At 43.3% G+C, this 27207-nt stretch overlaps 1 protein-coding gene across 8 annotated transcripts in view; it reads right to left on the reverse strand.

Moving 5' to 3' along the window:
* The window catches only part of SH3KBP1 (SH3 domain containing kinase binding protein 1), a 315088-nt gene that overhangs the window by 208786 nt on the left and 79095 nt on the right, over nucleotides 1-27207 (reverse strand). The window contains exon 1 of one of the 8 annotated variants that reach the window (XM_023633587.2): nucleotides 26867-27201. The exons of 6 other annotated variants lie outside the window; for them this stretch is intronic. In XM_023633587.2, the coding sequence (XP_023489355.1) occupies nucleotides 26867-26917 (51 nt within the window). In that variant the 5' untranslated portion in view covers nucleotides 26918-27201. Of the gene's footprint in view, nucleotides 1-26866; nucleotides 27202-27207 lie in introns of those variants that run through there. One more of the 8 variants, XM_070256732.1, reaches the window with a different exon arrangement.

Genomic DNA, 27207 nt, shown 5'->3' on the forward strand with positions numbered 1-27207 from the left:
GAAGGAGATAATCACTATTGATGTTATTCTCATTGCTCCTTTCCTACACATTGGGAAGCTGCAATAATTAACTGGCTGAGATGCAGAACAATTTCTCAACTTGCTCTTGTCCCTGCATGATAAACCTTCTCCCTGCCCCCACACCAACAGAGTGGCTTAGCTTCAGTTCCTACAGCTTCAGCGTTTCTGACTTGGAGGTTAATTTGCTCTGAACCCAAAGCACACTAGGGAGCCCGACAAACGAGTGGTATGGTTTAGGTCACACATAGGAGACATGTTGATAACAATGTATCACACTGGTATCAATTTTCCAACCGACTGCAATCAAATACATACCACACAGACACACAAAACACACACGCCAGCAGCAATTGATGAGATTTTCACCCAGCCACCAACACACAGGCAGAGAATTGCAGGATTTATTATCCTCCCGAGCTATCTTGTTGCTCTATGTTCATTTGGACCAATCAGCTATAACCACCCCAGCTCAACCATAAGAGGCACCTCCAAAAGGTCAAATACAGAAAGGGCATGCTTGTGACTCTGTTTCAAGGCTCCATGATATGTTGGGGGGAGGGGGGCGGGAAGCACACAGTAATATCTGGGGTTCAACCAAAATTAACAGCATCACTGTGTAATTCACACCCTGCCTTATAAACGAGAGAGATGAATTCAATACATGTTGTCCACAACCCCAATAATCAGTCAGGGTGAGGCTAAGATCCACCTAATGTAACTGACTCAGCCACACAACCAAATGGAGTATATCATGAGCATTTCTGGACACACCAAACAATTTTGGCTGGCATTTGTCTTGGAGCTTAGATAATATGGGCAAATAACTGTGTTCTCCTTGAAGGAAAAGAAACAGATACAAAATATTTATTTGTGGTGTCTATGCTCAGAAGAAATAGAACATGCTGAATTTTCAAAACAAAATAGATGTTCACAATAGGAAGATTACAATGAAGTCAAAATTTTCCAAGACTGATACCCAACTCTGCATTTTGTGATGAGTAATCCCATGGTCTAATTTATGATTCAACATGTGAGTACAACATTAATGATTTCAGACACTTCCAACATCCACAAAAGCCTAGATGTGGCTGTTGGAGGCACTCAGGTTGAAAAGACAGAGAGAACTCAACATTTTACACCTTGTTTTCCTGTCTGCCCAAGTTTAACACACAAATATTTTTTAATTAGTAAGATTCACAGAAGGTTTCCTCTCTTGAAACAGAGAAATCTCCTGTTAAGGAGAAAGAGGCTTTCAACTTCTAAGATTATATTGAACATATTATTTTAAAGCTGCATTATATTTTCATTGCAAATAGTCACTGCATGTTTTTGCTCCTTTTCAAACCAATATTATTGGTTTAGCATCAGTTGGCAAACAGAAAAAATGTCTTAAGTCCTTTCCAGGCACAGACACCCAAAGCTATGTTGCTATTTGTAAGGCTGACATTACTTGAGACATAAGTGCCAAAATACAAGAGGGGCACGTCATGTTCTTCTCGAGTAGAAGATGTTTAATACAGTGTGTGCTTATAACAAGCCAAAAGACTGAACTCTCACATTCCAGTTTGAGTACTAAAGTAATAAGATAAGTAAAACCTTAGAAATGTCTCCAAACTTAATGTAACCATTGGCTTTAACCGTCTAACCAATATTATGGAGCCTTTCTAAACAGCAGATAAGACATCCAATATCTCAAAATCCAAAATTGTATCCTTTCTCAACAAGTTCTCATGTTGAAATCTGACTATGAGAATCTCAGCCCACCATCCTCCTCTCCCATTTCAAATGTTATACATACAGTATAGACCAAGGGATCTTACTCTGGGATTCATGAACAAACATCTATATTTAAAAATGAGCAAAGGTTGTGAATAGATAGTTCACCAAAGAACTACATATGGTCAACAGACATGTGGAAATATAAACTTAGCAGTGACCAGAGATGCCATATAAAACAATGAGATACACTATGGGACACACTGAGTTTTTAAGGTGGACTCTACCCAGGGAATGGAGAATGGAGCCTTCTCCTGTGCAACTGGGTGGCAGTCCGAGTTGGCACACTTTGGGCAAGACCAGTTGAAAATATGGATCATATGTTTTTAAAAAAATGTTTTTTAAACAAAAACAAACCCCAAACACTCATACTCTAAACCCAGTAACTTGACTTATAGGCACTCATCCAAGTAATCACAGATGTGCTCAAAAGTAGAATTCAAGGATGTCCACAATTCGTTCTCTATGAGAAAATTAGAGCAATCTAAGATATTAACAATCGGGGCGCTACAAGGTTTCAAAGTTAACTGCTAAGAATAGCTGGGATACTAGGAGTCCTCCAGGCTATGGGGAGGGTAACTGTGGACCACGGCCCTGAGAGGATGGGCCTGGGCTCCCCACTCCTGCCTCCATGGTATGGCTCTGCTTCTATCTGTCTTGCCTTTGAGGGGAGGGTTCTGTAACTTTACAAAGCTAGCAGGGGCCGGCCCGGTGGCGCAGTAGTTAAGTTCACGCGCTCTGCTTCGGTGGTCTGGGGTTCACTGGGTATCCCGGGTGCAGAATCTACTCACCGCTCATCAAGCCATGCTGAGGCTGGTGTCCCACATATAAAGTAGAGGAAGATGGGCACAGATGTTAGCTCAGGGCCAATCTTCCTCAGCAAAAAGAGGAGGATTGGCAGCAGATGTTAGCTCTGGGCTAATCTTCCTCAAAAAATAAATAAATAATAAAACGAACATCTCCGAATAAAATTAAAGGGTTTTTAAATAAATACATAAATAAAAAGCTTGCAAAACATTACCAGTGTTGTACACAACTAAGTGAAGTTATCTTAAATTTAAAAATTGGTTGCAACAAAGACTGTATCCATGTAATATGAGGTTCTTTTAAGAATGTATATTTTTAGTACACTATTTTGACTTTTTCTCCTTTGCTAAACATTTGTTTTTAGTTGTTTTTATTTATTCTAAAAATAAAAATAGTTATTTAACACTTCAAAAATTGGTTACAATTTTGTCATGCGTATTTTAGCACAATTAAAACCAAAAAAAAAGTTGGTTATGAAACACCACCTACAATATGATCCCATTTTTGCAGAAAAGTAGCAAATACCTATCCATGTTTCAGACAAACGATTGGAAAGCTAAAAGTGAATTCTCAACCGTGGTTATCTGAAAAAGGTGAGACGAGAGATTATTTTCATCTCAAATTCCTTTCTTCATTCTACAAATTTGAAACATGTACATTAGTTAAGAAAGAAAATGCCTGTGTCGCAGGTGAAAAAATTAAGGAGATTCAAGACATGGTTAAAGTGGGAGAAAAGGAGGGAAAAATAGCTTAGGAAAGTTATTTATTGTCTATGACAGTGTCCTTTTCAAAAACTCGAAGTTATTACTGACAATAAGAGTCCCTTCTGCTTCTGGGAGTGATATTAGGAGAAATCCATTGCCAGCAGTGAGCTCCAATAGCTGAAGAGCAATCTTTCAATAAAGGGAGTTACCAGTCACCTCTAACAGCTTTGGGAAGCTTTGTGACCATCCAGGCAGCAAGGATAAAAAGAAATGGAAGGAGAGAGGTCAAAGGAAAGATAGCAATCGGAAAATTAAGGCCAGAACAGCCCGGGGCCAGTTTGTAAATATTCAAGGGGAAAATTCTAGACATAATAAGAGATATTTCCCCAGCTTCCTGAGTCACCACCCACACTCCCTCATTTCCTCTCCTTTATAACATCGAACGTTGAACATGAAAATTAACGGGAGTTGTAATAATGCCTCCCAGGAGGAATGGTTTCTGCACAAGAGAAAGTCAAAGGAAGCATTCAGAATTCTGGGAATATCCCATGGAGATGGGCGAGGATGAAAGTAATGCAAAATGAGAAATGCGTGGGTTGTTTGTCAGGGGAAGGGTGGGGCAGAGGATGTAAGCCCCAAATTAAGCACAGTTCCAAAATTTCCAGCTCCCTCTTCATCCTCCCCTCCCCCCACCCTTGTGACAGGTGTCATATAACCATGAGGAAATCTGGTCACTGTGTGGGTCTTTAAGGCGCACCTATTTTTCATCTCTTGTAGCATTTCCGCACTGGTTGTAAACCAGATGTAGCGTCAGCCCAGCCCAGTCCACCCTGCCTGACAAGAGTTCCTTCAGCAGCCTGTTTACTCCAGGACAGTGAGAGAGACAGACCCACACAGAGACAGACAGACACAAACAGACAGACACATAAATGGACACACATACACAGAGGCATAGACATACGGATGCAGAGCCAGAGACAGACACAGAGGCACAGACATATAGACACAGACCCAGAGACAGACTCATACATAGACACACACAGACCCAGAGACAGATTCACACATAGACACTGACACACAGAGGCATCGAGGTACAGACAGACACAGATGCACACACAGACACGCAGAGACAGATACAGATGGACACACACAGACACAGACACACATAGGCATAGACATACAGACACAGAAAGACTCATACACAGATACACACACACAGAGACAGACACAGACATACAGAAGCATGGATATGCAGACAGAAATAGACATGCACAGAGAGAAATACAGACGGACACAGACACACACAGATGGACGCACATACACAGACAGACACACGGAGAGCAGAGACACTGTAGGAAGAGATTCCCCTGGGCCCCAGAGGTGAGCCATTGTGAAGGTAACCTTAGTAGCTGTGTTTCATTCCTCTTCCCACCTCTAGCTCAGGGAGCCGTCACTCATTGCAGGGGCTCCTTTGTCCTAGATCACAACTCGCTCTTTGGTATTCTACCTCATTTCCAATTATTCAAATCGAGCAGAAAATGTATTTTTATTTTCTATAACTGTAAAGCCACAAGTTCATGTGCATATCTGAGTCATCCACATTCACTAGTTGTCTTTTACCTGCTGCTTTCACAGACGTCAGCTCCTATCTCTGAACTCAAGCGCAAATTTCACCAAGCAATTCGCAGTGTTACACACACATGCACACACACACACATCTATGAGAATCATCATTTTCAGAACACCTAAATGAACAGCCAGGGAGGGTCTGGACTGGCATTTCCTCCTCAGGCCCCAGCTGACAACACCGCCACGTGAAAGACATGTGGCTTTGGGGAGCGGTTCATGTCCTGAGAACACCCTGTCACCTAGGGATACCCTTCTGTGGAAAATGGAATTACCAGCTGTTCGTCAGCATTCGCAAATGCTACATGCCTTGAAGAGGCTGGGACATCAGTGACTTCACTGTCACCAAAGTCAAATGGTCCTTAAGGCTCAAAAAAATCTCCCCATCATCCAAACTGTAGGGTCTTTTTTGTTTGTCTTTTTTGAGGTTTTCATGCTGAATTTATCTTTTTCCTATTTTCTGGTATAAATAAAAGTACTGAGTATTTCCTACTCTGCAGTGTGTGCTTTGGTTTTTACATCTTAACTTTTATAAACAACCACTTGGGCAAAGTAAAAATAAATCTCAGCGTATATCCTTTTGGTAATCTTCAGAGATGCTAACTTGGTTGACTTTTAAACCTGAGGAAATTCTAGTTTATACTGTTCTCTCCAATAAACCCGGAGAATTCAGTAAAACACAGAAAAATGAATCTTCACCTTTACATTTTTAAAACTGTATTCTCAAATTATAGAGAAATCCACAAAGGTTTTGACTAAAAAAACAGTAAGAATTGCAGCAGCCACCCTACTTTACAAAGCTAGACCTCAAAACACAGCCAGACCTGCCAAGAGGCCATCTGAGCATCGCTCCATCCGGGCTTCTGAGGGTGGGGGTGGTAAGTAAAGCTAACAGCTGAACAGCACTTCCCCAAGTCCCCTCCCGAAAGCCTCTCAGTCTAGTAGTGTCACACAGAATTTTTGCAAAGAATTTGTCACCAGTTCCCAGAGCACAGCCTATGGAAATTCCATCTGTGGCGTGACAGGGGATTTTATCAGACTCAGGGCAAAAGTGGTCCACCCTGACTGGAGGCAAATCTCTCCACAGGTCTTCACAAGTAAAGCCTGAAGTCAATGCCCAGCAACACTCCCTCCATTCCTGTCAGCCTGGCTGAGGTCAGGCACCACAACACGGTCAAAAGCTCCCCAAGATGCCAGGAATGTGACAACGTCACGGAACTAGGGAGGGGTTTCTTTCCTTTCATATTCACTCAGCCTTTAAACAGTCTAAATATTGGGTGGGCTTGATTTTCTTCTAATTAACTGCTCTTATTCAGCCTATAAACCTTTTTGGGAAAGTTTTACCTCATGTTTTCAACTATTGATTTAAACATCATGCCTCGTTCAATGTTTCTCTTGAAATATTAGCACTATATCTTAAACTGACGTGGCTGCTTCCTCTAAAGCATCCATTACTGGGGAAAATTCAGTGTAAACATCAACTTCAAATGGAAGAATTAGCCGTATTAGTCAAGTGGTGACTCCAGTCCATTAATAAACCACACAACAAATTAGTCCCTGGTCTATTCAGAATACCTGGGCCTTCCTTCGATGGTGCCATTCTGCATTATAGGCACCTTGGCTCCATGTTTATTCGTCTTTTTCAGACTTCTAAGTGACCCCATTCACACTTCTAAATGACCCAAAGACACAAAAGATCTGGCTTAAACGGCCTTAAAGAAAATTACCTTCTCAATTATAGCCGGGAAAGTATCTTAGCAGCTGTGTTTTCACTGAAACAGCCATAATATCAAAAGATTTGCAAGCTACTTCACATTTATTATCCCCCATTGATATTTAATAATTTCACTCTCAAGCACTATAGCCTAATTTACCCCTTGCACACTGGCAAAAACAAGATGATGTCCTTATACCACAGAGTCTACAGGGAGCCCAGTTGATACTGAGCAGGAATGTGACTAGCCCAAAGGATGACAGAGAATGCCGAGAATTCATCCCCCCCAAAATGATTTACCTGCTTCTGTCCGTTTACAGAAAATAAAGACCTCAGAAGATACTTTCTTCAAAATGACCCAAAGTCAGAACTCTCAAAATAGCATACACTCACAAATGGCCACACTTCCCCAGGGGAGCTGGAATCAGCCTGCGCTGTTGGAGGGAATCTGATACAGAAATGCTTTATGACCGGAGCCTGTAGATTCTGGCTCAGGTGGTCTAGCAGACCTAAAAGATGCTGGGGAAGGAATGAAAGCAGGAGGGAAATACTGCCTCACAAATGTAATCTCCAGAGCAAACTCCCCAGAGAGAACGGGGATAGATGGGGGTGGGGAGGTGGGGGAGGTATCCATGAGGCAGTGATGTCCCGGGGCTGACAGACAATAGGATTAAGTGTAAATCTAGCTTGACAAAGTGACTCTAAGCCAATTCCTCTCTGAGTTTTCACAGAAGCCCTTGCCATCCTGAATAAATACCTTTGATTTATACCAAATTGGCAGCCACCTGCCTCCCAAATTGGTGCGGAAAGACCATACAGCCACCACCAAGACTGGAAAGATCCATTAAGAGATGACTGAGCATTCAAGAAAAGGTTGGATCAAGATTCCCTCCGCCTCCCCTAACCCTCTCCAGCTCCCATTAGTTGTCCTCAAGCCTTTGAGGGTAAAGGAAAAGGGAAGTTCTCGAGGCCTCCAGATGACAAAACAATTTGAGGACCCACAGCCCACTCCCCACTTCACTAAGGACAGCCAGCTCCCATCACCAATGGGCTGGGGCTGTGTGAGGAAAGAACCTGCTGCCACTGAGGCCCTTGGGCAGAAACTGCCCTGCCCCGGCTGAGGGGAAGATCCTATGGGGAGGAGAGGAAGTCAACAGAAGGAGCTGGGGGCTGAAAGGTTACAGCGTGCAGCTCAGCCCTGTGCTAACGGAAATACAACGGGGCACAGCAGGCCAAGGCCCTCGAGTGCCCTGCGCCTGCTGGCTTTCTGGATCAGCTTCCCACGAGGCCCTAAGGACCTGGGGCTCCTGTTCTTATCCCCCGAGTCCTCGATTGCCCTAAATGACTCGGTAACCCCAGTCCTGCTAATTGAAGCAATTTGAATGAGCTGCTATTCCTTATACTCTGAAGGGCCTATCTAAAGCCTCATTTATTAGCTAAGTATCACCCACCAAGCCAGCGAGCACAAACCACAGCTCGGCGCCACATCTAGAGGTCTGGACATGATCCCTGGCTGCAGGAGCTTTAAACACACCAGCCTCCAGCGTCTTGCTTCAGCTCCTTGGAAGTGATTGCAAGGGAAGAGGGGAGGTCCAGAGCAGTGGTTCTGGAAGTGGGGCTCCACAACAGCAGCACCACTCAGGAACCTGTTAAAAATGCAGATTCTCTGGCCCCACCCCAGACCGCTGAACCAGAAGGCCCGGGGGTGAGCACAGCAGTCTGTTTTAGCAGGCTCTCCAGGAGGTGCTGATACACGCTCTGGTGTGAGAACTACTATACAAAGGAACAAAATAGGCTGCCCGCACCATGAGGTTACAGGAGGTCCGCAAGCCTCTGAAGCAGCGAGCTGGAGCCGAACCCTCAGGAACGAGCACTTTCAGAAACTACTCCTCTCTGCCCCCTAGCCCCTGGAAAAAAGAAGAGCTGGTTCTTTTCAGGAAACATTATAGCAGCAGAAAGCTCAAAGACCATGGCAGTGCAGAAAAGGGAACAGGAAAATTCAGACTCCCCATCTTAGACACACTTGATTCCTCCTCAACCCAATGAACCTGGCAACGGGGCAGATAAAAGGTGGATATGCAAGGCCTGATGTCCTCACCTACTTCCCAAGGACCTGAGAACTAGGGAGACCAGTAATATTTAAGTGACTATGATCCTTGAGACAAGCAGGAAAACTGAATCGGAAGCCCAGTGCATTCTGAGGAAGAGACCATCACTCCCATAACCATGACTTCCCACGTATGAGGAGTAGTGAGCTATAGATTGTTTAAGCAGCAGGGGCTTCCCAGAGTGACATGTTGGGCTGCTTGCAAGGGTAGAACTGACGAGTGGAGTTTGGAAGGTTAGTCAGGAGAGGATTACAACCCATGAGAAAGTTATAACACACAGGTCCAGCTTTTTGCCCCTTTCTATTTCACTGCTGCTTAGTAACAACCTGTACTTCACTTTTTGGTGTTTTCATTCATTCATTCATTCATCTCATTCAACAGGGAAGCTAATATTCAAGAAGATGGAGGTGAGAGTTAGCCAGATGCTCTCACATCGCATGTTAGCAGTCTAGATTCTGCATTATCTGCTCGGCTTTAGGTCCAGTTTCCAGAAAAACAGTGCATTAAATCACCAACTACAGTGATCAGCATTGATATGCACTTTCTAAATTTCAACAGTTTATCTATAATTATTGCCTTAGGATAAACCTAGAAATGGAATTCCTAGCACAGTGGATACGAAACTGTGCACAAAGATTTACATACAAAGACAGCCATCATAGTTTTATTTTCAATGGCAAAAAAGATAGGAAACCTGGTGTCTGCCCTGAAGTACCTGGTTAAACAGATTGTGCTATATTCTTACAATGGGATTTAAGATGTTCTTTGAAGAGTTTTAATGATTTTTGGGAAACACTCCTAATATATTAAGGAGACAAAGGATCAATATAGTAAATACAATGTATTAGTGCTCCTGCGAGTTTAATATACACAGGAATCCCCTGGAGGTCTTGTTAAACTGCAGATTCTGATTCAACAGGTCTAGGGTGGGGCCTGAGATTCTATCTTTCTATGGAGCTCCCAGGTGATGGCATTGTATTTCTCCAGATTTTACAATCAGAAAAAAAAAATGTATTTTTAAGTTTTAAATAAAGCTTTACATGAAGCATCAGGAAAAGGCAGATCTATACAAAAACACAGTAGGCAGTGCGGCCGGGGGTGGGATGAGAACTAACTGTAAATGGACACGAAGGATCTTATTGGGGTGATGAAAAAATTCTAAAGCATTTTGTGGTGACAGTTGCACAACTGTGTACATTTATTAAACATCATTAAAATGTGTACTTCAAATGAGTCAATTATATGACAAGTAAAATATGCCTCAATAAAGTTGTTTTTTAACAACTGTTTTTAAAATGACCAGACAGATTTTAAAAATGATCACAGGGCATTTCTAAAAATAAAAGAGAAAGTGAAAGAATTCAAAACAAATAATAATTTGAGGGGAGGGGGAGTGGGGTGTTAGTGGTTAATGGATACAGAGTTTTAGTTTGGGAAAATGCAAATGTTCTGGAGATGGATGGTGGTGACTATTGCACAACAATGCGAATGTACTTAATGCCACAAAACTGTACACTTAAAATGCTTAAAACGGTAAATTTTATGTTATATATAATTTACCACAATGATAATAATAATAATAATAATAATTAACTAAATAAATAAAACACTGGCTGCTTTAAAGAGTTACCAAAGAAGAGTTTCTTGCCCTCTGCTTCCTCCTCAAGGCCCACGGCATGGTTCCTGCAGAGGCCCCGTCCCGGCCAGGTATTCACACTGTAGTGGGTTGAATGGTGACCCCCCCCAAAAAGATATGTCTATATCCTCATTCCCAGAACCTGTGAATGTGACCTCATTTGGAAAAGAGATCTTTGCAGATGTAATTAAGTTAAGGATCTTGAGATGACAAGATCATTCTGGATCCTCCGAGTGGGCCCTAAATCCAGTGGCAAGTGTCCTCATAAGAGACACACAGAGGAGCAGACAGACATAGGAAAAGATGATGTGAAGATGGAGGCAGAGATTGGAGGGATGTGGCCACAAGCCAAGGAAGCCAAAGAAGGTCAAGAGCCCCCAAAAGCTGGAAGAGCCAAGGAACAGATGCTTCCCCAGAGCCGTTGGAGAGAATGCAGCCCTACCAACGCTTTGATTTTGGACTTCTGACCTCAAGACCTGTGAAAGAATAAATTTCTGTTGTTTTTAGCCACCCAGTTTGTGATAAATTGTTGTGGCAGACACAGGAAATTAATCTACCCACCAATGAGGCATCTGGAGCTGGTTCCAGCCAGAGTCCTTCCCCTGTGGGCCTGGCTGTGAGTTCCACCCAGATCCCAGGTCACTACCCAAAACAGCAGGAGACAGGCCCACTGTGGTGGCAGGAGGGAGGAGAGGAAAGGAAGGCCTTCTACACACCGCCCCCCCACATAAACAGAGGGCCCAGGTCATGGTTTTCAAGATGGGCTCTTTCTGGAAACACCTAGTGACATTCACAGGAATATCAACTGATTAAAAGGGCATCTGTGAAGGCCTCTCTACAGCATGGCTGCTCTTTGCCATTATCTTGTCGCCACTTGACAGCCACAGTGTGGAGGGATCTTCACTGCTACAATAGGCTGTTTCAGACAGATCTTGACTCCTTTTTAAATCGTTTTCAGCAGCACAGTGTGCTGGTTACCAGCAGCTTCCAACAATCAAAAACAGACTACTGAGGCTCGTCTGCCCTGGAGGCAACTCATGACCCTTTGTCTCATTACAAACTCCACTTTTTAAAAAATAATTTTCTTTCTTTGAAAAGCATTCAGTAAGATGAAAGACTAGCAGACCCTAGAATTTTGAATGACTCTCTGAAAATGGGGAATAAAATCAGATGAGTGTATTTTAAGTACTCACTAGCTTGAGTCTCAGAAAACAAATAGGGGAGAAAAGTCTAAACACTAAAAAGAATTTTCATCTAATTTTACAAATTTAACCACTTCTAAGGCTGGACACTTGTAACTGAAATAAACTGTATCCATAGCCTTTCTATTCCAAGTACATCATGCAATCAATTCATTGGTTCCAATTTTCCAGGGGTTACTTCCAAGACATTAGAGAACTCAATTTCCAAAAAAAACTCTTTTGGCATTCAAAGACCAACAGAATTACTAAATCTTTCTACTGGAAAATCCAGGCCACTCTTCCCCAAATGGGCTTAAAATGAACATATATCAATTATTTGACGACCATCTGGTTGCTAACAAGAGACTTTTGGAAACAGGCTTAGAACAAAAATGCAGAAACCAGCACAAAGTTCAGAAAATCAACAAGATTCAATATTCAAATCACATCTCCCTCCATCCTTTCTTACCAGCTTTTTTGATCTCTAATTCTGGAATGTTCATTTTCCTCAGCTGCTTATTTTCTTGACTTCTTCTCATGGTAAGATCATCACTAAGACTTCCTATGAGAGTCTTTGTAAAGAAGATGATGTCAAGAGGAGGTTTGTTTCTATCCATGTATATCTAGGAAATGTGGTACACAACTAAGCTGGACTTCACATGACTTTTTGGCTGGTGGCTTTTTGTTAATCAAAGAACATTACCACCGCACAAAGAGGAAATCTCAAATCTGAAATGTTATTTTAAGAAATACTATATCCTGGGATGGTTCTACTTGTAGGTAACCCCCTCTGGGATATTATGTGAAGGGCACTGAAAACATCTTTATCCAAAAATCTCTCTAAAATTCATCCCTCACTCTCCAGTCTTCCAGAATCTGAAGTTTTCATCATCAGATTTAATAATGAACCCAAACAGTGTGAGAACAAAAAGGAGCCTTATAATTCATCCGGTTCAACTCCCTAACTACACATATATGGTTATGTGCCTTGCCCAAAGTACGGTTCATTCTGCAATAAATATTTCCTGAGCACTCAGCCAGCACCAAGGCACAGTGCCAGATTCTGGGCAAAGGAAGACACCTCCCCACCCCGTCTCACTCTCTGTAAGTTCATAATCTAGTCTAGTGAGAGGCAAAATTCAACATAAGAACTTTGAGAGGAAAAGTTGCTCTCAGTCACAAGGCAGAAAGGAAGGTTTTCTGGTCTTTGCAGGACAAAGTATTTGGCACAAAAATTCTCAAACCACTCAGAATTCTTCTCTTAACTGGAGGATCACGACGTGCTGCCACATTCTGATGTGCTATGGTATGAAATTATTATGAGCCACAAAACCCTGTATTCTAAGAGGGAGCAAAAAGTAAAGTCAATCCTAGAGTCCACTGACGGATGAACAGATAAACAAAATGTGGTATATCCATAGAATGGAATATTATTGAGCCTTCAAAAGGAGACAAATCCTGACACATGCTACAACATGGATGAACCCCGAGGACATTATGCTAAGTGAAACAAGCCAGCTACAAAAGGACAAACACTGTTTGATTCCACTTATATGAGGCACCTAGAGTAGTCAGATTCACAGAGACAGAAAGTAGAAGGGTGGTTGCCAGGGGCTGAGGGGAGAGAAGAATGGGGAGACGTTCTTTAAGGTGTATAGAATTTCAGTTTTCTAAGATGAAAGGTTCTGGAGCTAAGTTGCACAACAATGTAAATGCTCTGAACACCACTGAACTGCACTCTTAAACATGGTTAAGATGGTAAATTTTACGTTATGTGTATTTTACCACAATTTAACATGTTTTAAAAAAAAATACAGTAAAATGCACCTAACGAGATGAGTCAAATTTGCTTAAAGAAAGACTTTTCCACCTCAAGCATCCAATTTGCTCTGCATGTCTGGGGCTATGGTGGGACTCAGGAGGTGAGAGTAATAATTTTAAATAATACAATCAGAAAGGCATTGCCCTCAAGAGAATCGAAGTCAGAGGTGGAGGGGGAGAGTAAGGAAGAGAGAAAATCAATGAAAGAAGATTGGCCAGCAGTTGAAAATTGCTGAAATTGAATGATGGGTACAAGTGGGTTCATTATACTATTCCCTCTATTTTAATATATGTTTGAAACATTTCTAGTGATAACCAGTAAAAGTAAAAAGCTAGTCAAGAGAATTTTATTCTCTGAGCGAATGTAAGAGCATATCCCTTAGATGTCTAGTGTGGCTAGTTATCTTCATTCATTATGTCCTAGCAAGGCAAAGCACCTGAGACACTTAAATCAATTTAAGAGTACCAACAATATGAGCAAAGACTGTCATCGCCATACCCATCTTTCTTTTCAGCTTTTTGAATAGGATACATCATTTAAATCTCTAAAATAAATAAACACACATACATACAATCCAGCTCCCGTTACCCCAATTTACCACTCCCAGGTCATTATCACTACCACTCCTGGCTGTACTTAGTTTCTTGGGCATCTTTCAGTTTCTTTGAGCAAATATCATATGTTAATGTATCATTCACACTGTCGTGCACCTTGCTGTTCTCACTTAATATATTTGGGAGGTCTTTCCATCAGTAAAAAACATTATTCATTTTGCTGGCTGTAAAAAACAGAAACATCCATTCCATTACATGCATGTACTATAGTTTATTCTTCCCAAGTTGAAGAGCATTTTGGTTGTTTCCAATATTTTCCTATTATAAACCACATCATACCTCTGTTGTGAACAAAATTTTATTGAAACAAGGTAGCTCAACATACACTGGGACTATTACAAAGCATAACAATATTATGTTACTATTATCTTGGACTGCTGTTTCCCCTCCTCTTCTTGGATCTCTTGAGGTACAACCTCAGCTAAGCTAAGCTTCTCCACAAAACTCTTCAGGACCCTCTGGCCCACAGTGAGCACTCCTCTCTTCTTAATTTCTATACTATACACACTCACACAACTTTGCACGTATTGTTGTATATTTTTCAACTGTTTCATGTGAATTGTAAGGTGCTGGAGGCCCTAACTATTGCCTAGACGACCTCTGTATCTGCACGGCACCTGCACAGTTTTAGCAAATAGAACATGCTCACCAAACACTAACTGACGAACTGAAATCAGCAAATCCCTCCCTTACTCCTAACCCACAGGTTTTCTAGATCTGAGATGTCCTTCAGAGAAGGCTTCTAGCCAGTTTTGCTCTGTGAGTTGTTGTAAAATCATAATCCAACCTGTGATTCACTACAAAAAAAATCCAGTTCTGGGGCTGGCCCCATGGCTAAGCGGTTAAAGTTCCACATGCTCTGCTCCGGCGGCCCAGGCTGGTGGGTTTGGATCCTGGGCACAGACGTACTCCACTCATCAGCCATGCTGTGGAGGCATCCCACATACAAAAATAGAGGAAGATTGGCACAGATGTTAGCTCAGGGCTAATCTTCCTCAAGCAAAAAAAAAAAAGAAAAAAGAGGAAGATTGGCAATGGATGTTAGATCAGGGCAAATCTTCCTCGCCGAAAAAAAAAATCCAAATCCAACAAATTGAGTCCTCTTGGCATGCTCTGCACACAGAATGGGAAACATCACGACATTCGGAAGGTGCCCGACATCTCAATTCACAGGCACAAAATGATATTTCAATAGCATCTGGAGTGGTGACACAGCCAACATATACAAGAAAGCTACAAGTAACACTTATGTGGGGTAGAGAGACGCTTTCTCACACTTTTAAGGGCAAAATATCGGCATAATTCTCAGTCACATTTTAATTTTACTCTGCAATCTATTTCATTCATTCAATCCATCTTTATTGAGAGTGGCCATGAAAGGCCTCTTTGAGGAGGTGACTTCTGAGATGAAACCTGCATGACGAGTGGGAGAGGGGCAGACCAGGCGGGGGGACTTCTCCCAGGAAGCTGCCAGCCACAGGCAGAGGTACACATGGGGCAAACTGGGTTCCAGTATAATTGGTGTTATGGCTTGAATTGTATCCCCCTCCAAAAGATGCTGACATCCTAATCCCCAGTACCTGTGAATGTGTCCTTATCTGGAAAGAGGGTCTTTGCAGATGATCAAGTTAAGATGACGTCCAGTAGGACTGATGTCTTTATAAAAAGGGGAAATTTGAACACAGAGACGTGCACACAGAGAGAACATCATGTGAAGACGAAGGCAGAGATCAAGGTGAGGTGTCTGCGAGCCAAAGATAGCCAGAGAACCCCCAGAAGCTAGGCAAGAGGCCTGGAACAGATTCCCCTTCCAGCCCTCAGAAGGCACCTACCCTGCCCACACCATGATCTTGGACCTCCAGCCTCCAGAACTGTGAGACAATAACTTTCTGCTGTTTAAGCCCCCGAGTTGGGGGTACTTTGTTACCGCATCCTTAGCAAACGAATACAGTGGATATTAGGTATAGTAAGTATCTATGCCACACCAACAGTTGCTTTCAATCAATTTTAGCAGCAGAATCCTTGTCCTAAATAAAACTGTACCTAAAACCCCAGTATGTTAAGAGATTAAAAAGATGAAAAGGATTACTCAGAAGAAAATACTTCATTGCTTGCTAAACCCATGAAGTACCTTCCTCCTCTGATCCCAGGAGTTTTTTGTAACACTGTTTGAAAACAACTTAAAAGTGAAAAAAAAAACAAAACCCAAACAACCCTCACATCAACCTGAGGCCAGAAAACCTGGGTGGGGGAGGGGACGGTGCGTTCTATCATTATACTATTAAATTAGCATTATCACCAGCACATTTGTGAGTACTTACTGTAAGCCAGGTATTACATCTGTCCCTCACATCGCCTCTGCAAGGTAAGTGTCGTGGGCCTCTCTTTAGGGCTGGGGGATGCAAAATCGGAGGACCTGACTTGCTGGAAGCACCCATATTTGTTTGCCAGGGCCACCATAATAAATACCACAGACTGGGGGCTTAAACGACAGAAATTTCTTTCCTCACAGTTCTGGAGACTAGAAGTCCAAGGTCACGGTGTCAGCAGGTCTGGTTTCATCTGAGCCCTCTCTCCTTGGCTTGCAGGTGGCCGCCTTCTCCCTGCGTCCTCACACAGTCTTTGCTCTGTGCATGCACATCCCTGGTGTCTGTGTCCTAATCTCTTCTTAGGACACCAGTCCGACTGGATTCAGGCCCAGCCTAATGGCCTGGTTTTAACTTCATTACCTCTTTAAAGGCCCTATCTCCAAATACAGTCACGCTCTGAGGTACTGGGTGTTAGGGTTTCAACAAATGAACTTTGGGGGTACACAATTCAGCCCATAACAGCCCCTTAAGGAAAAAGTCACAGAGCTCACATTCCATCCCAGAACCATTTGGCTCCAAAGGTCATCTTCCTTGGATCACGCTGCCTGCATCTAAAAACTCCTCTTTATTTTCTATACAAGAAAATGTATTACTTAAACAATAAGAAAAAATAAATGAAAGTTATTTGGTTTCTTTCTTAAGACTCTCTGCTGAGGTTCCAGGTCATTCCTCAGGAAGCTCTTGAAAGAGTCGTGTCAGCAGGGCCCCAGGCATAAGCCCTCAGAGGACTGGGGAGAAGGCAGAGGGGAGCCCCTTCACTCCCCGCAAGGAGCCCAGCCAGAGGCCAAATCGAAACAGACTAGCTTTCACCTTCCATGGCAGGGGCCCCAAGTTCCTGGGCCACCTCCCAGCACTAGCCAAAGCAGTGGAAAAGGGGGTGAACCCCAAGAGTTGCGCCAATTTCAGGTTCACTGACATATGAGAAGTCAGTTCCCTGAGACCTGCTTTCCTATCTGTACTCAGCCTCAGGATGGCTCACTTCTGGCCAACTCTAAAACTTCTGGCCAAGACTACAGCAAGTGAACACTGGGAGTGCCCAATAGCAAGCCCCTGACTTTGCAGACAACACAGGCCCTTCACACTGGTACCCAGGGCTGTTGCAGCTGCTGTACCCACTGGGGTTCGTGGAACCGTCTTCAAACATTTGCCATCCTCCACGGCTTCAAGCCCCAGATCAATAAAAGACAGCGCCTTGCTGTGCCCCCTTCCCTGGGCAGGAAAGCAGCGCTCTGAAGAGTGAGGAAACAAAGACCTTAACGAGTACCGTTCTGGGGGCCAACAAGGGGGGTGTCTAGGGACGGTCCTCCTTTACCAAACACAGCGAGCGCATTAAATTAGGAGAATTCTAAAGTGAGCAGCCAGTCAAAATATGTATGTGCCAAACACCATGTTAGGATGATGAGGACTAGAAACAAGTGTTGGTTCAAATTTCATTAGGGAGACAGAGCTGGTTAAAAATAAGTGATAATAAAAGGTCCAAACTGCAGTACTAATCATAATTATCATTTTTTATAAGGACAGTGCAAAAATATATGAACATAGAGTGGGAGAAAATAGGGAATAGAGAAACATCAGAAAAGACCTTATGGAAGAGATGAGAGGGGTGAAAAATGATTATGCAATGATTATACCACGTTACATTTACATTCATCATGTTATATATTTATGTGTTACATTTGATACATTGTACCAAACGCCAAATGACACACTCTTCCATTTCAAAGACCCAGTGAGAAGTAAATTGCAACCTCTTTAGTAACAAGGGTCCATTTCTAATCACCTCAATTCTAATTGAGACACATCATCAAATATGACCAGAAAGTTGCTTATCTGGGTATTGTCTCCCAACTTTACACATGTACTTCTTACTCCATGGTTAAAAAAGGTAAAAGCCAGGGGCCAGCCCTGTGGCATAGTGGTTGAGTTCAGTGCTCTCTGCTTCAGCAGGCCAGGTTCACGGGTTCAGATCCCAGGTGCAGACCCACACCACTCATTAGCCATGCTGTGGTGGCGACCCACATACAAAATAGAGGAAGATTTGCACAGATGTTAGCTCAGGGATAATCTCCCACAAGCAAAAAAAAAAAAAAAGAGGAAGATTGGCAGCAGATGTTAGTTCAGGGTGAATCTTCCTCAGCAAAAAAAAAAAAAAAAAAAAAAAGTAAAAGCCAGTTTCAGGCCAATCTCAGGAGAAAACTAGTAAAAACACATCCCCCTGAGCACCCCCAAGGGTGAAAACTAATCCCTACGAGGTCACTAGAGAGACTATGGTTGCCTCCTAACCAATTGGTCCTTCCCATAGATGAGGTTCAACCTCTGTGTTCCTGGTTTATTAATCCATAGTTTATGCCAGAAGGGAAAAAAAACACCTGATGGAAACAAGTTAAGCTATATACTGTTGCTGAAAGGGCAATTTAGCAATATCTATGAAAATTTGAAGGACACAGACTCTTAACCAACAACTCCACTGCCAGGCACTTATCCTACAGACAGACTCACATAAAACAGGGAGCTTCATTGCAGGAGAAAAAGAAAAAGCTTGAAACCACCACAAATAGGTCCAATCAAACAGAACAAGGTGTTGACATAGAAAGATGCATTAACTGAAAAAAGCTAGTTGGAGCACACCTTGCATATCGTTGTCCAGTTTGTGGGTTTTTAAAATTTTTTTCTATATTTTTAATGTTTTTATATGCACAGAAAATGGAGAATAGAAAAAAAAGAGAGGAGTAAAGTAGGGAACTTATTTAAGCTCTTCTGCACCATTTGAATGTTTTTACTATGAGTTTATCATTTTAAACACATATAAGAAAAAGCCACGAGCAATGAGAATTCATGAGAACATAGTCCTAAATTTCTCTCAGCAGTGAACAGAATCTTAAAGGATTTGATGGTCCTCACTAGGCCGTAATTCCTGCTCAGGACACAGCCCGATACAGTCAACGGTGGTTTCCATGAACAAGGCACGAAACCTAAATTGTTTCTTATAAGTCATCATTTAATCAGAAAACCAAAGAACTTTCCACACTCCATTCTACAAGCCTCGTGTATAATCAAATTTTTATCACCACATTTTCATGATTTTAAGGGGCAAAGGTGTGTAATAAGTATGTAATCAAATGTGATCAAAATACAATCCAGCACATTACGAACTAGATATTTTGTTCAACAAATGCTAAAATTTCCATAAGAAAAAAAAAGTTGTGAAGGGCTTAGGTGCACACACATGGATCTTCATCATAGTTTTGGGTGTAGTGGCAAACACATAATTAGAAACAAAAGAAATGTGCACAATAGGAGACGGAATGAATAAATTATACTGTAGCCATACAATGAAATACTATGCAGTCATTAAAAACTTTGTAGCTCCATGTCATAGATACGGAAAGATACTTGGGGCACATTTAAGCTAAAAAAAAAAAAAAGCTGATTATAACAGCATTTGTGGCACAGCCCTATTTGGAAAATAATACACAAATTTAAACACGTGTGAGGGAAAAAGTTTAGAAGGAGATAAAGCATAACATGAACCATGGTTATCTCCGGGCAGTAAAACTACAGAAGATTTCATATGTGTATATTTCAGTTGATCTCTATTCTAACTTCTCTACAAAAAACATTTTTATTTATGTGATTTTTTAACTTAAAAAACTGCTGGCTATCTTATCCTTCCTGGGGAGACCCAAAGTTCTTCCCTGGAAGCGGATTCAAAGCGAAACATGTTGCTTGTTCCCTTTCTCGCCCCTTTGTGGGTCTTTTGATAGTTTTTCTGATGCCTTAGAAACTAGAGAGAGGGAAAAATGACAGGTCGAACATTTTCAAGGCTGTCTTTTTCCCTCTTTTAAATGCTGCTATTATATTTAGGCCAGTGGTTCCTAACCAGGGGCAATTTTGTCCCAGGGGACATTTGACACTGTCTGGAGACATTTTTCGTTGTCACAACTGGGAGAGGGAGGGAGGTGTATGCTACCGGCATCTAGTGGGTAGAGAGGTCAGGGATGCTGCTAAACATACTGCAGTGCACAGGACAGCCCCCCACAATAGACTTAAATGGCCCAAAACGTCAACAGCACCCGGTCGAGAAATCCTGTGTTAGGGTAACGAGTCTTCAGATGACTTCCTAATCCTCCAACAACAGCACCTTCAAACAGCTGTATAAGAACATCTGGCTGAGAGGCACCTCTGGTATAGCAGAAAATGCACTGATGATGGAGGCAGAATGTCTGAGTTGAATCGTGGATCAACTCCTTTTCTGGCTGTGCAACTCAGGCAGGTGACCACATCATCCTGCGGATCTCTCACCCTCCTTTGTAAAATGGAAATACCGCTGCTCGCCTCACAGGGGTACAAGGAGTTTCAACCCAATAACGCAGGAGGAGGGCTTTTGTAAACTGTACAGCACCATGCACGTGTGAATGGTATTATCACTCTAGGATGCTCACTGTCCAGGTTTACCAATAAAAGCACATTTAGGGTTTCAACGGGTCTTCACCTCACACACTCCTACTGCCCTGAGTCACACATCACAGCAGTGATTTTTACTAAATATGGAGACTAAAAAACCTAAAGAATGCTTTTTATTACTACCTATTCCCTGGTCTAAGTTGTGAGGCAGCAGAACTTAGTGATCAAGTAACAAGACCTGAAGTCAGACTCGGGAGAGAATCCCAGCACTAGCTCTTACTAGCTGGGTGACGGTAGGGAGTGACAAGCCTTCTCTGTGCCTCAGTTTCCTCTCTGTCTATCCAAATCAGAAAATTCCAGAGTGAAATAGTTTACCTTCTGAACCAGAATATTTGAGAGTGAAAGGGGGCGTTATCAACGTCAATGCTAGGACAACAGCGTATACCAGAACTGCCCCCTGGCCAACAAGGACATGAGGTCACTCTAAAGATAAGGATATTAACAGTACCCACCTCACAGGCTTGTTGTGATGACTAAATCAGATAAAAGAGGCAAAGCACACAGTACACTATTAAGTGCTAGCTAGGATTTTTTTCCTTTCTCCTTCCGTTCATTCAGCAAGTACTTAGCACCCTGGCACAACAGTGGGCGCCAAGAAAGGAGCAGTAATTCAGATACCCCTACCCCCTGGCCCCAGCGGGGCGCCGCCTCTTGTTCCACAGGGTGTTTGTTACAGTCCCAGGACTTCTGTTACACGTACAGAATTAAACACAAACCCACAGTGAGCACTATAGGTCAAGGACTCCAGGAAACACATACCAAGTGTGTAAGAGTTCAAAGTCTCCTTCACAAAACGAACAATGAGTAAGAGCTTATCTAATCAACAAAGACAAAAGGATTTATTATTATCCCAAAGTCCCCGATTCAAGGAAGCTATTGCAGTTTGACTAGAAGTCAGCTACCAATGGGTCTCACAAAGGGCATTAATTAATAAAACTTTGTAACAACACGTAATGTTTAAAAGCACGTTAAAGTATTTGCTCCCTTTCATTTCTACGCACATCCTATTACGACAATTTGTTTTCGGTTTGTCCAGCAAGGCAGCCTTACAGAACCCACACGTTATGAAAGCAAAGTTCCTCTAGCTCGCTTTCATTTATGTCTTCTGCCAAGAAATAAGCAGTTTGATTCAGTATGCTAAAACAATTTTCTCTAAAAATCAATACTCACTGTGAGAGGTGGATGTTCCTTATTTTACACAAAAGTTCATTGACTTCTAGGGGCTTGGGCCTCGAATCACACGGTCCCTTCCCTCCTCGCCCCCCTCCCCGACCATTCCAGCAAAATGGGTCTCCATTACTACCACCATAAACCCTCACACCCGCACATGTCCGCACCCAACTGTGGGGTCTTGCCCTGCCCTCCTTCTCCTCATTCACATACACCAGACGCATCGCCAGTCAGCCTCCCTTTGTGCCCATTTCTGACGGCCCTTACAGAAGCCTCGTTCCACTCCGTCAGCAGCTGTCAGATCTAAAATACCAGTCAGGCCCCATCACTGGAAATGCCAAATACGACCCTCTGAAAAGAGAGATGCTCTTGAGTAAGCTGGATGTGCAGTGTTCAGAACAAATCGAGGGCATATCTGCTCTGCTGTACTCTGTGCCTGTCTGGATTCAAAGAAGCTTAAATCAACTGCCTGTGTCTTGCTCTCGTGCTGGTTACACAGACGTGTTCAGTTTGTGAAAATTCAACAAGCTGTATTCTTATGTGCATTTCATATATGTACATTATACTTCCATAAACATTTTTTTTTTAAAGATTTTATTTTTCCTTTTTCTCCCCAAAGCTCCCCAGTACATAGTTGAATATTCTTCGTTGTGGGTCCTTCTAGTTGTGGCATGTGGGACGCTGCCTCAGCGTGGTTTGATGAGCAGTGCCATGTCCGCGTCCAGGATTCGAACCAACGAAACACTGGGCCGCCTGCAGCGGAGCGCGCGAACTTAACCACTCGGCCACGGGGCCAGCCCCTCCATAAACATTTTTTAAAGTAGCTTACCTCATGGAAACCTCTATGGAAAATAAGCATATTTTACACATCATCTACACTAATGTTTTTCAAACTGTTTTCAAACTACAGGTTGCTACCAATTAGTGGGCCACACAATCAATTTAGAAAGGCCTCACCAGCATTTTTTTTATTGTGGTAAGAAGATTTAACACGAGATATACCTTCGTAACAAATTTTGAAGTGCACAACACAGTCTTGTTAACTACAGGCACTATGGTGCACAGCAGATCTCCAGAACGAACTCATCTTGCATCCCTGATACTTTATACCCATTGAACAACAACTCCCCATTTTCTTTACCCCCCAGCCCCTGACAACCAAGATGTGGAAACAACTGAAGTGTCCATCGATAGATGAATGGATAAAGAAACTGTGGCATATCTATACAACAGAATATTATTCAGCCTTAAAAAGGAAAGGAATCCTGCCAAATGCTGACCAGCATTTTAAAATGGAATGGAGAATACAAGAGTGTATCACACAGTGAAGGCAACTATTGTTTTAGGAAACTCACTGCAGTTACGTGTATGTGGACATATATGTAACATGTGTACTAAGTTGCCAGATTTTTTGTGTGTGGTGACAAAGATTGGCCCTGGGATAACATCTGTTGCCAATCTTCCTCTTTTTGCCTGAGGAAGACTGTCCCTGAGCTAACATCTGTGCCAATCTTCCTCTATTTTGTATATGGGATGCCACCACAGCATGGCTTGATGAGTGGTGCGTAAGTCCGCGCCTGGGATCTGAACCTGCAAACCCTGGGCTGCCCAAGCAGAGCATGGGAACTTAACCACTATCCCACCAGGCCGGCCCCAGCCCCCGAGGTTTTGTTTTTTTTTTTTTAACTGCAGGACATGGTCCAAAAAGGCCCAAAAAACACTGAGTACCACAACAAATAATACCCGGATTTGGAAGACAGACAGACCTAGGTTCTGATGCTGGCTGGTTACAACTTACCTAACCTCTGTGAGCCCCCACTCCACCATTTCTAAAATGGGGGTAATATTATCTGCTCCCTGGAGTTGGTGTAACATATCAATGAGCTGGCAAACAGCCCACCACAGAGCATTGCTTAGACACCGTCCCCCACGCCTGCCGCCATTTATGTGGTGCCCTGGACTGGGTTCTTTACCTGTAAGAAGGATGTTTAAAGGAAATATACAAAGAGGGGCAGTGCAAGGCTGAGGGCCCATCACGTGACCCCTCGGAGCCCCTCAGGGGAACAAACCACTAACATTTGAGAGCGGCGGGGCAGGGATACTGCCCCGCTCACTTGTGTAAAGTGATAAATCATCCAGCTTTGGACTCTGACCAGAGGTAAAACCACTTTCCAAGATAAGAAAGTTTTCCCATTATTCTTGGCAGGAGGTGGGGAAAGGCAGAAGGGGAGAAAGGCCTTGGTAAAGAAATAACCATTTGTTTTAAGCAAATCACTTCGAAGACAGGTGGTTTTCATTTTGAGAACAAAAAAGATGCTTAAAACAGTTAGAAGGTTACTCCAGATACCAGTCATGGGCTTGCCAGGAGAGGGGAACAGGGCCCTGGGGTCTGGAGTGCTCCTAAAGTGCCAGAGCACTGATGGAGGCAGATGGGGCAGGTGGGGAGGGCTCAGCACAGAAAAGATGGAACTGTCTTCATCAGCTTGCAGTCACAAACTACTTAAAAGTCAACCACTATATTAATCATCCAAAGCCTTTATTCACTCAACAAATATTTGTTGAGCAGCTACTACGTGTCTAGAACTGGGTTAGGGGATGGGGATCCAATGGAATAAGACAGACAAGGCTTCTGGCTGCACTGGGGCTGGAATTCTAGTGGGGGAGGCAGCAAGTGCCAAGTAAATCAATGAGGCGACAGGGATTTACAGGCTGTGATCTCAGTGCTCTGCAAGAACTAGATATGGTGATGTGATGGGAAGGAAGAAAGGAAACTTAAGATGGAGGAAGTCCCTTTAGATAAGACGGCCCAGGGCTTCTCAGAGTAACCGTTGAAAGCGGAGCAAGCGAGCCAAGCAGGAGCCAAAGAAAGGGCGCTCCCAGCATGGGGCACCGCCAACGCCTGGGCCACAAGCAAAAAAGGACTTGGAGGGAGCCAGGGTGGCTGAGGCGCTGGTGTGGCAGAAGGTAGTGACCAAGTGGGAAGGCGACCACGATAAGGCTGGAAAGCTAGGCACCCGCCAGACCATACAAGGTGCAGCGGCCATGAGAAAGAAAGTGGATTTCAATGAAGAGCAACAGAGAGCTACTGAAGGTTGGCACATCGTGATACACGATTTTGATGTTGGTTAAGATAAAAGGTACTCTTCAATCTTCGCATACAAAAGCAAGTGTACAGATCATACAATGTCTCCAAAATCATTCATAAAAATTAGCGCTGTGTTAGAGCTCACGGATACAGTTATTGAGGAGTCTTGCCAGCTTTTAGCCTAAATATGAGACGAAATACAAGGAATTCAATGGCCGAAAGGGGTGGGAGATCTTGTGACTGACGAGGCAGCACTAGTATTAGCAATTAGCTCACAGTTAGCACATACTAAGCACATAGTAAAGCTAATTAACAAGACAGGCTCTAGAAAGTCCCCTAAACAAACACTCACACACAGCGGTGGAAAAGCAATTAGGAATTGATGGATGTGCATGGCAGCTGTCTAAATCCATGAACAGGTTCACTGAAACAATTCGATAGAAAGTCACCATGACAGTGCCCATGCCTACTTCTGAATCAGAAATCAGATTATTGCTGAGCAGTTTTCTCTGTTTATTTGTTCTTTTTCTTCTCGCTTGTGCTGGCTGAATATAGGTGTTCATAACTTGGAAACTCAAAGCTGAACCGGAAATGGAACTCTTCTGAATTATCAGTCTCCCCCTAGGACTCATAACACAGCCTCCTGACGTGGGTCCCCAGTCTCCATGACCTTTATCTCAAACGGATCTGTGAGACATAGCAGGACCCACTCAAGCCTTGTCCCTGGGACCTCCTTGTTCTGGGGGCTCCCCTGGCCATGACTAAAAGGACAACCTGGGGCTGCGAACTTGAGCAAGGCCAACTGACCAACCTCAAGATCAAACCTATGACACCAACCAAGAGAATTCGGTGGCCACAAAGGTTGCCCTGAAGCAAGCTGGGGACAGCAACTTGGGTGGCATTTCACAGAGTCCAGCGCACTGCCTGCATTGATGGTACAATATCCCGCTAAGGAAGGAGAAGGGGTAAGGAGGGCAAAAACGCATCATTTAGTGAGCACCTACCAAGTGCCAGGTGCCTCCACATTCGTTACCCGAAACAATCCAGCAATGCCGTGAGGTGCAATAATCGTGATTTTCAGATGAGAGAAGTAAGACAAGGAGAGATTTCTGGTAGTAGCCCAAGGCTACACTTAGCTGAGTAAGAATTTGAGCTTCCACTGCCACCTCAGCTGGCATCTAGCAACAGGACAGTGCTCTAAACAGACCCCAAGCTGAGTTCCTGTCCCACCTCTTACCTCATTTTTATCTCCTCCCTCTTTATTCCTTCCCACCACAGGAAAGCTGGATTCCGCACCTGGCTTCATCCGACTCCCAAATCTGCTAGCTGCCTCAGAAATGTTAGCTGCTTCCAATCCTGGATAGGGACACTTCACTGACAAAAGGGCCACCTGCGGGGGGCTTGACTGAATGGGGCCGTCTGCGGCCTGTGTCCCCTGGAAAAAACTCCTCGATAGCAGTCAGGAGAAGGAGACAGCCATCACACCAGATGACAGGGCTGTTCAAAATCTTTACAGATGCCGCTACAAAAGGAGCTCAGCCAAAAGCCACTTCTATCACAGAGGAGGGCTTGAGGAAAGAAATCCCCTTCTGCCACAAACAAGAAAACTGAGAGCCAGGTCCAGGTGGAAAACAGTGCTGCTCACCATCTTGGAAGGACTGAGCCAGGACCAAATTCTCCATCATGCCTCCCTCCCGGCCTACGGACAACAACAGGCTACAAAAGATGCAGACACAATAACAATCAAAACAGATGTATGGCCTACTTACAGTCTCAGCCGCATCCGCAGCACTCGGGGCTTTGGCTGCGGAAAGCTCCATTCTGTGGAGTATGAAATGGTGATTTCGGGCTGACTGTGTCTGAACTCTGGGCAGGAGTGTGTTCCGTGCTTGCCGAGAACTGCAAGTCTCTCTGATTCACTTGGCAGCAGAATTATTCTAAGCATCCTGTCCCATACCCAACCCGCCCGCCCCTCCCACTACACATTCACACTGGGTGGTTTTTTTTTTTTTAATTCCCTGCACTTCTTTCTGTCACAAATCAAGTGAAACACATTTTTCAAAATAAATCCAATCTCTGGCACTTAAGAATGTGGAACCTTTATGACCCA

Source organism: Equus caballus, chromosome X (genome assembly GCF_041296265.1).
Source record: "Equus caballus isolate H_3958 breed thoroughbred chromosome X, TB-T2T, whole genome shotgun sequence".
In the NCBI taxonomy this organism is placed as follows: Eukaryota; Metazoa; Chordata; class Mammalia; order Perissodactyla; family Equidae; genus Equus; species Equus caballus.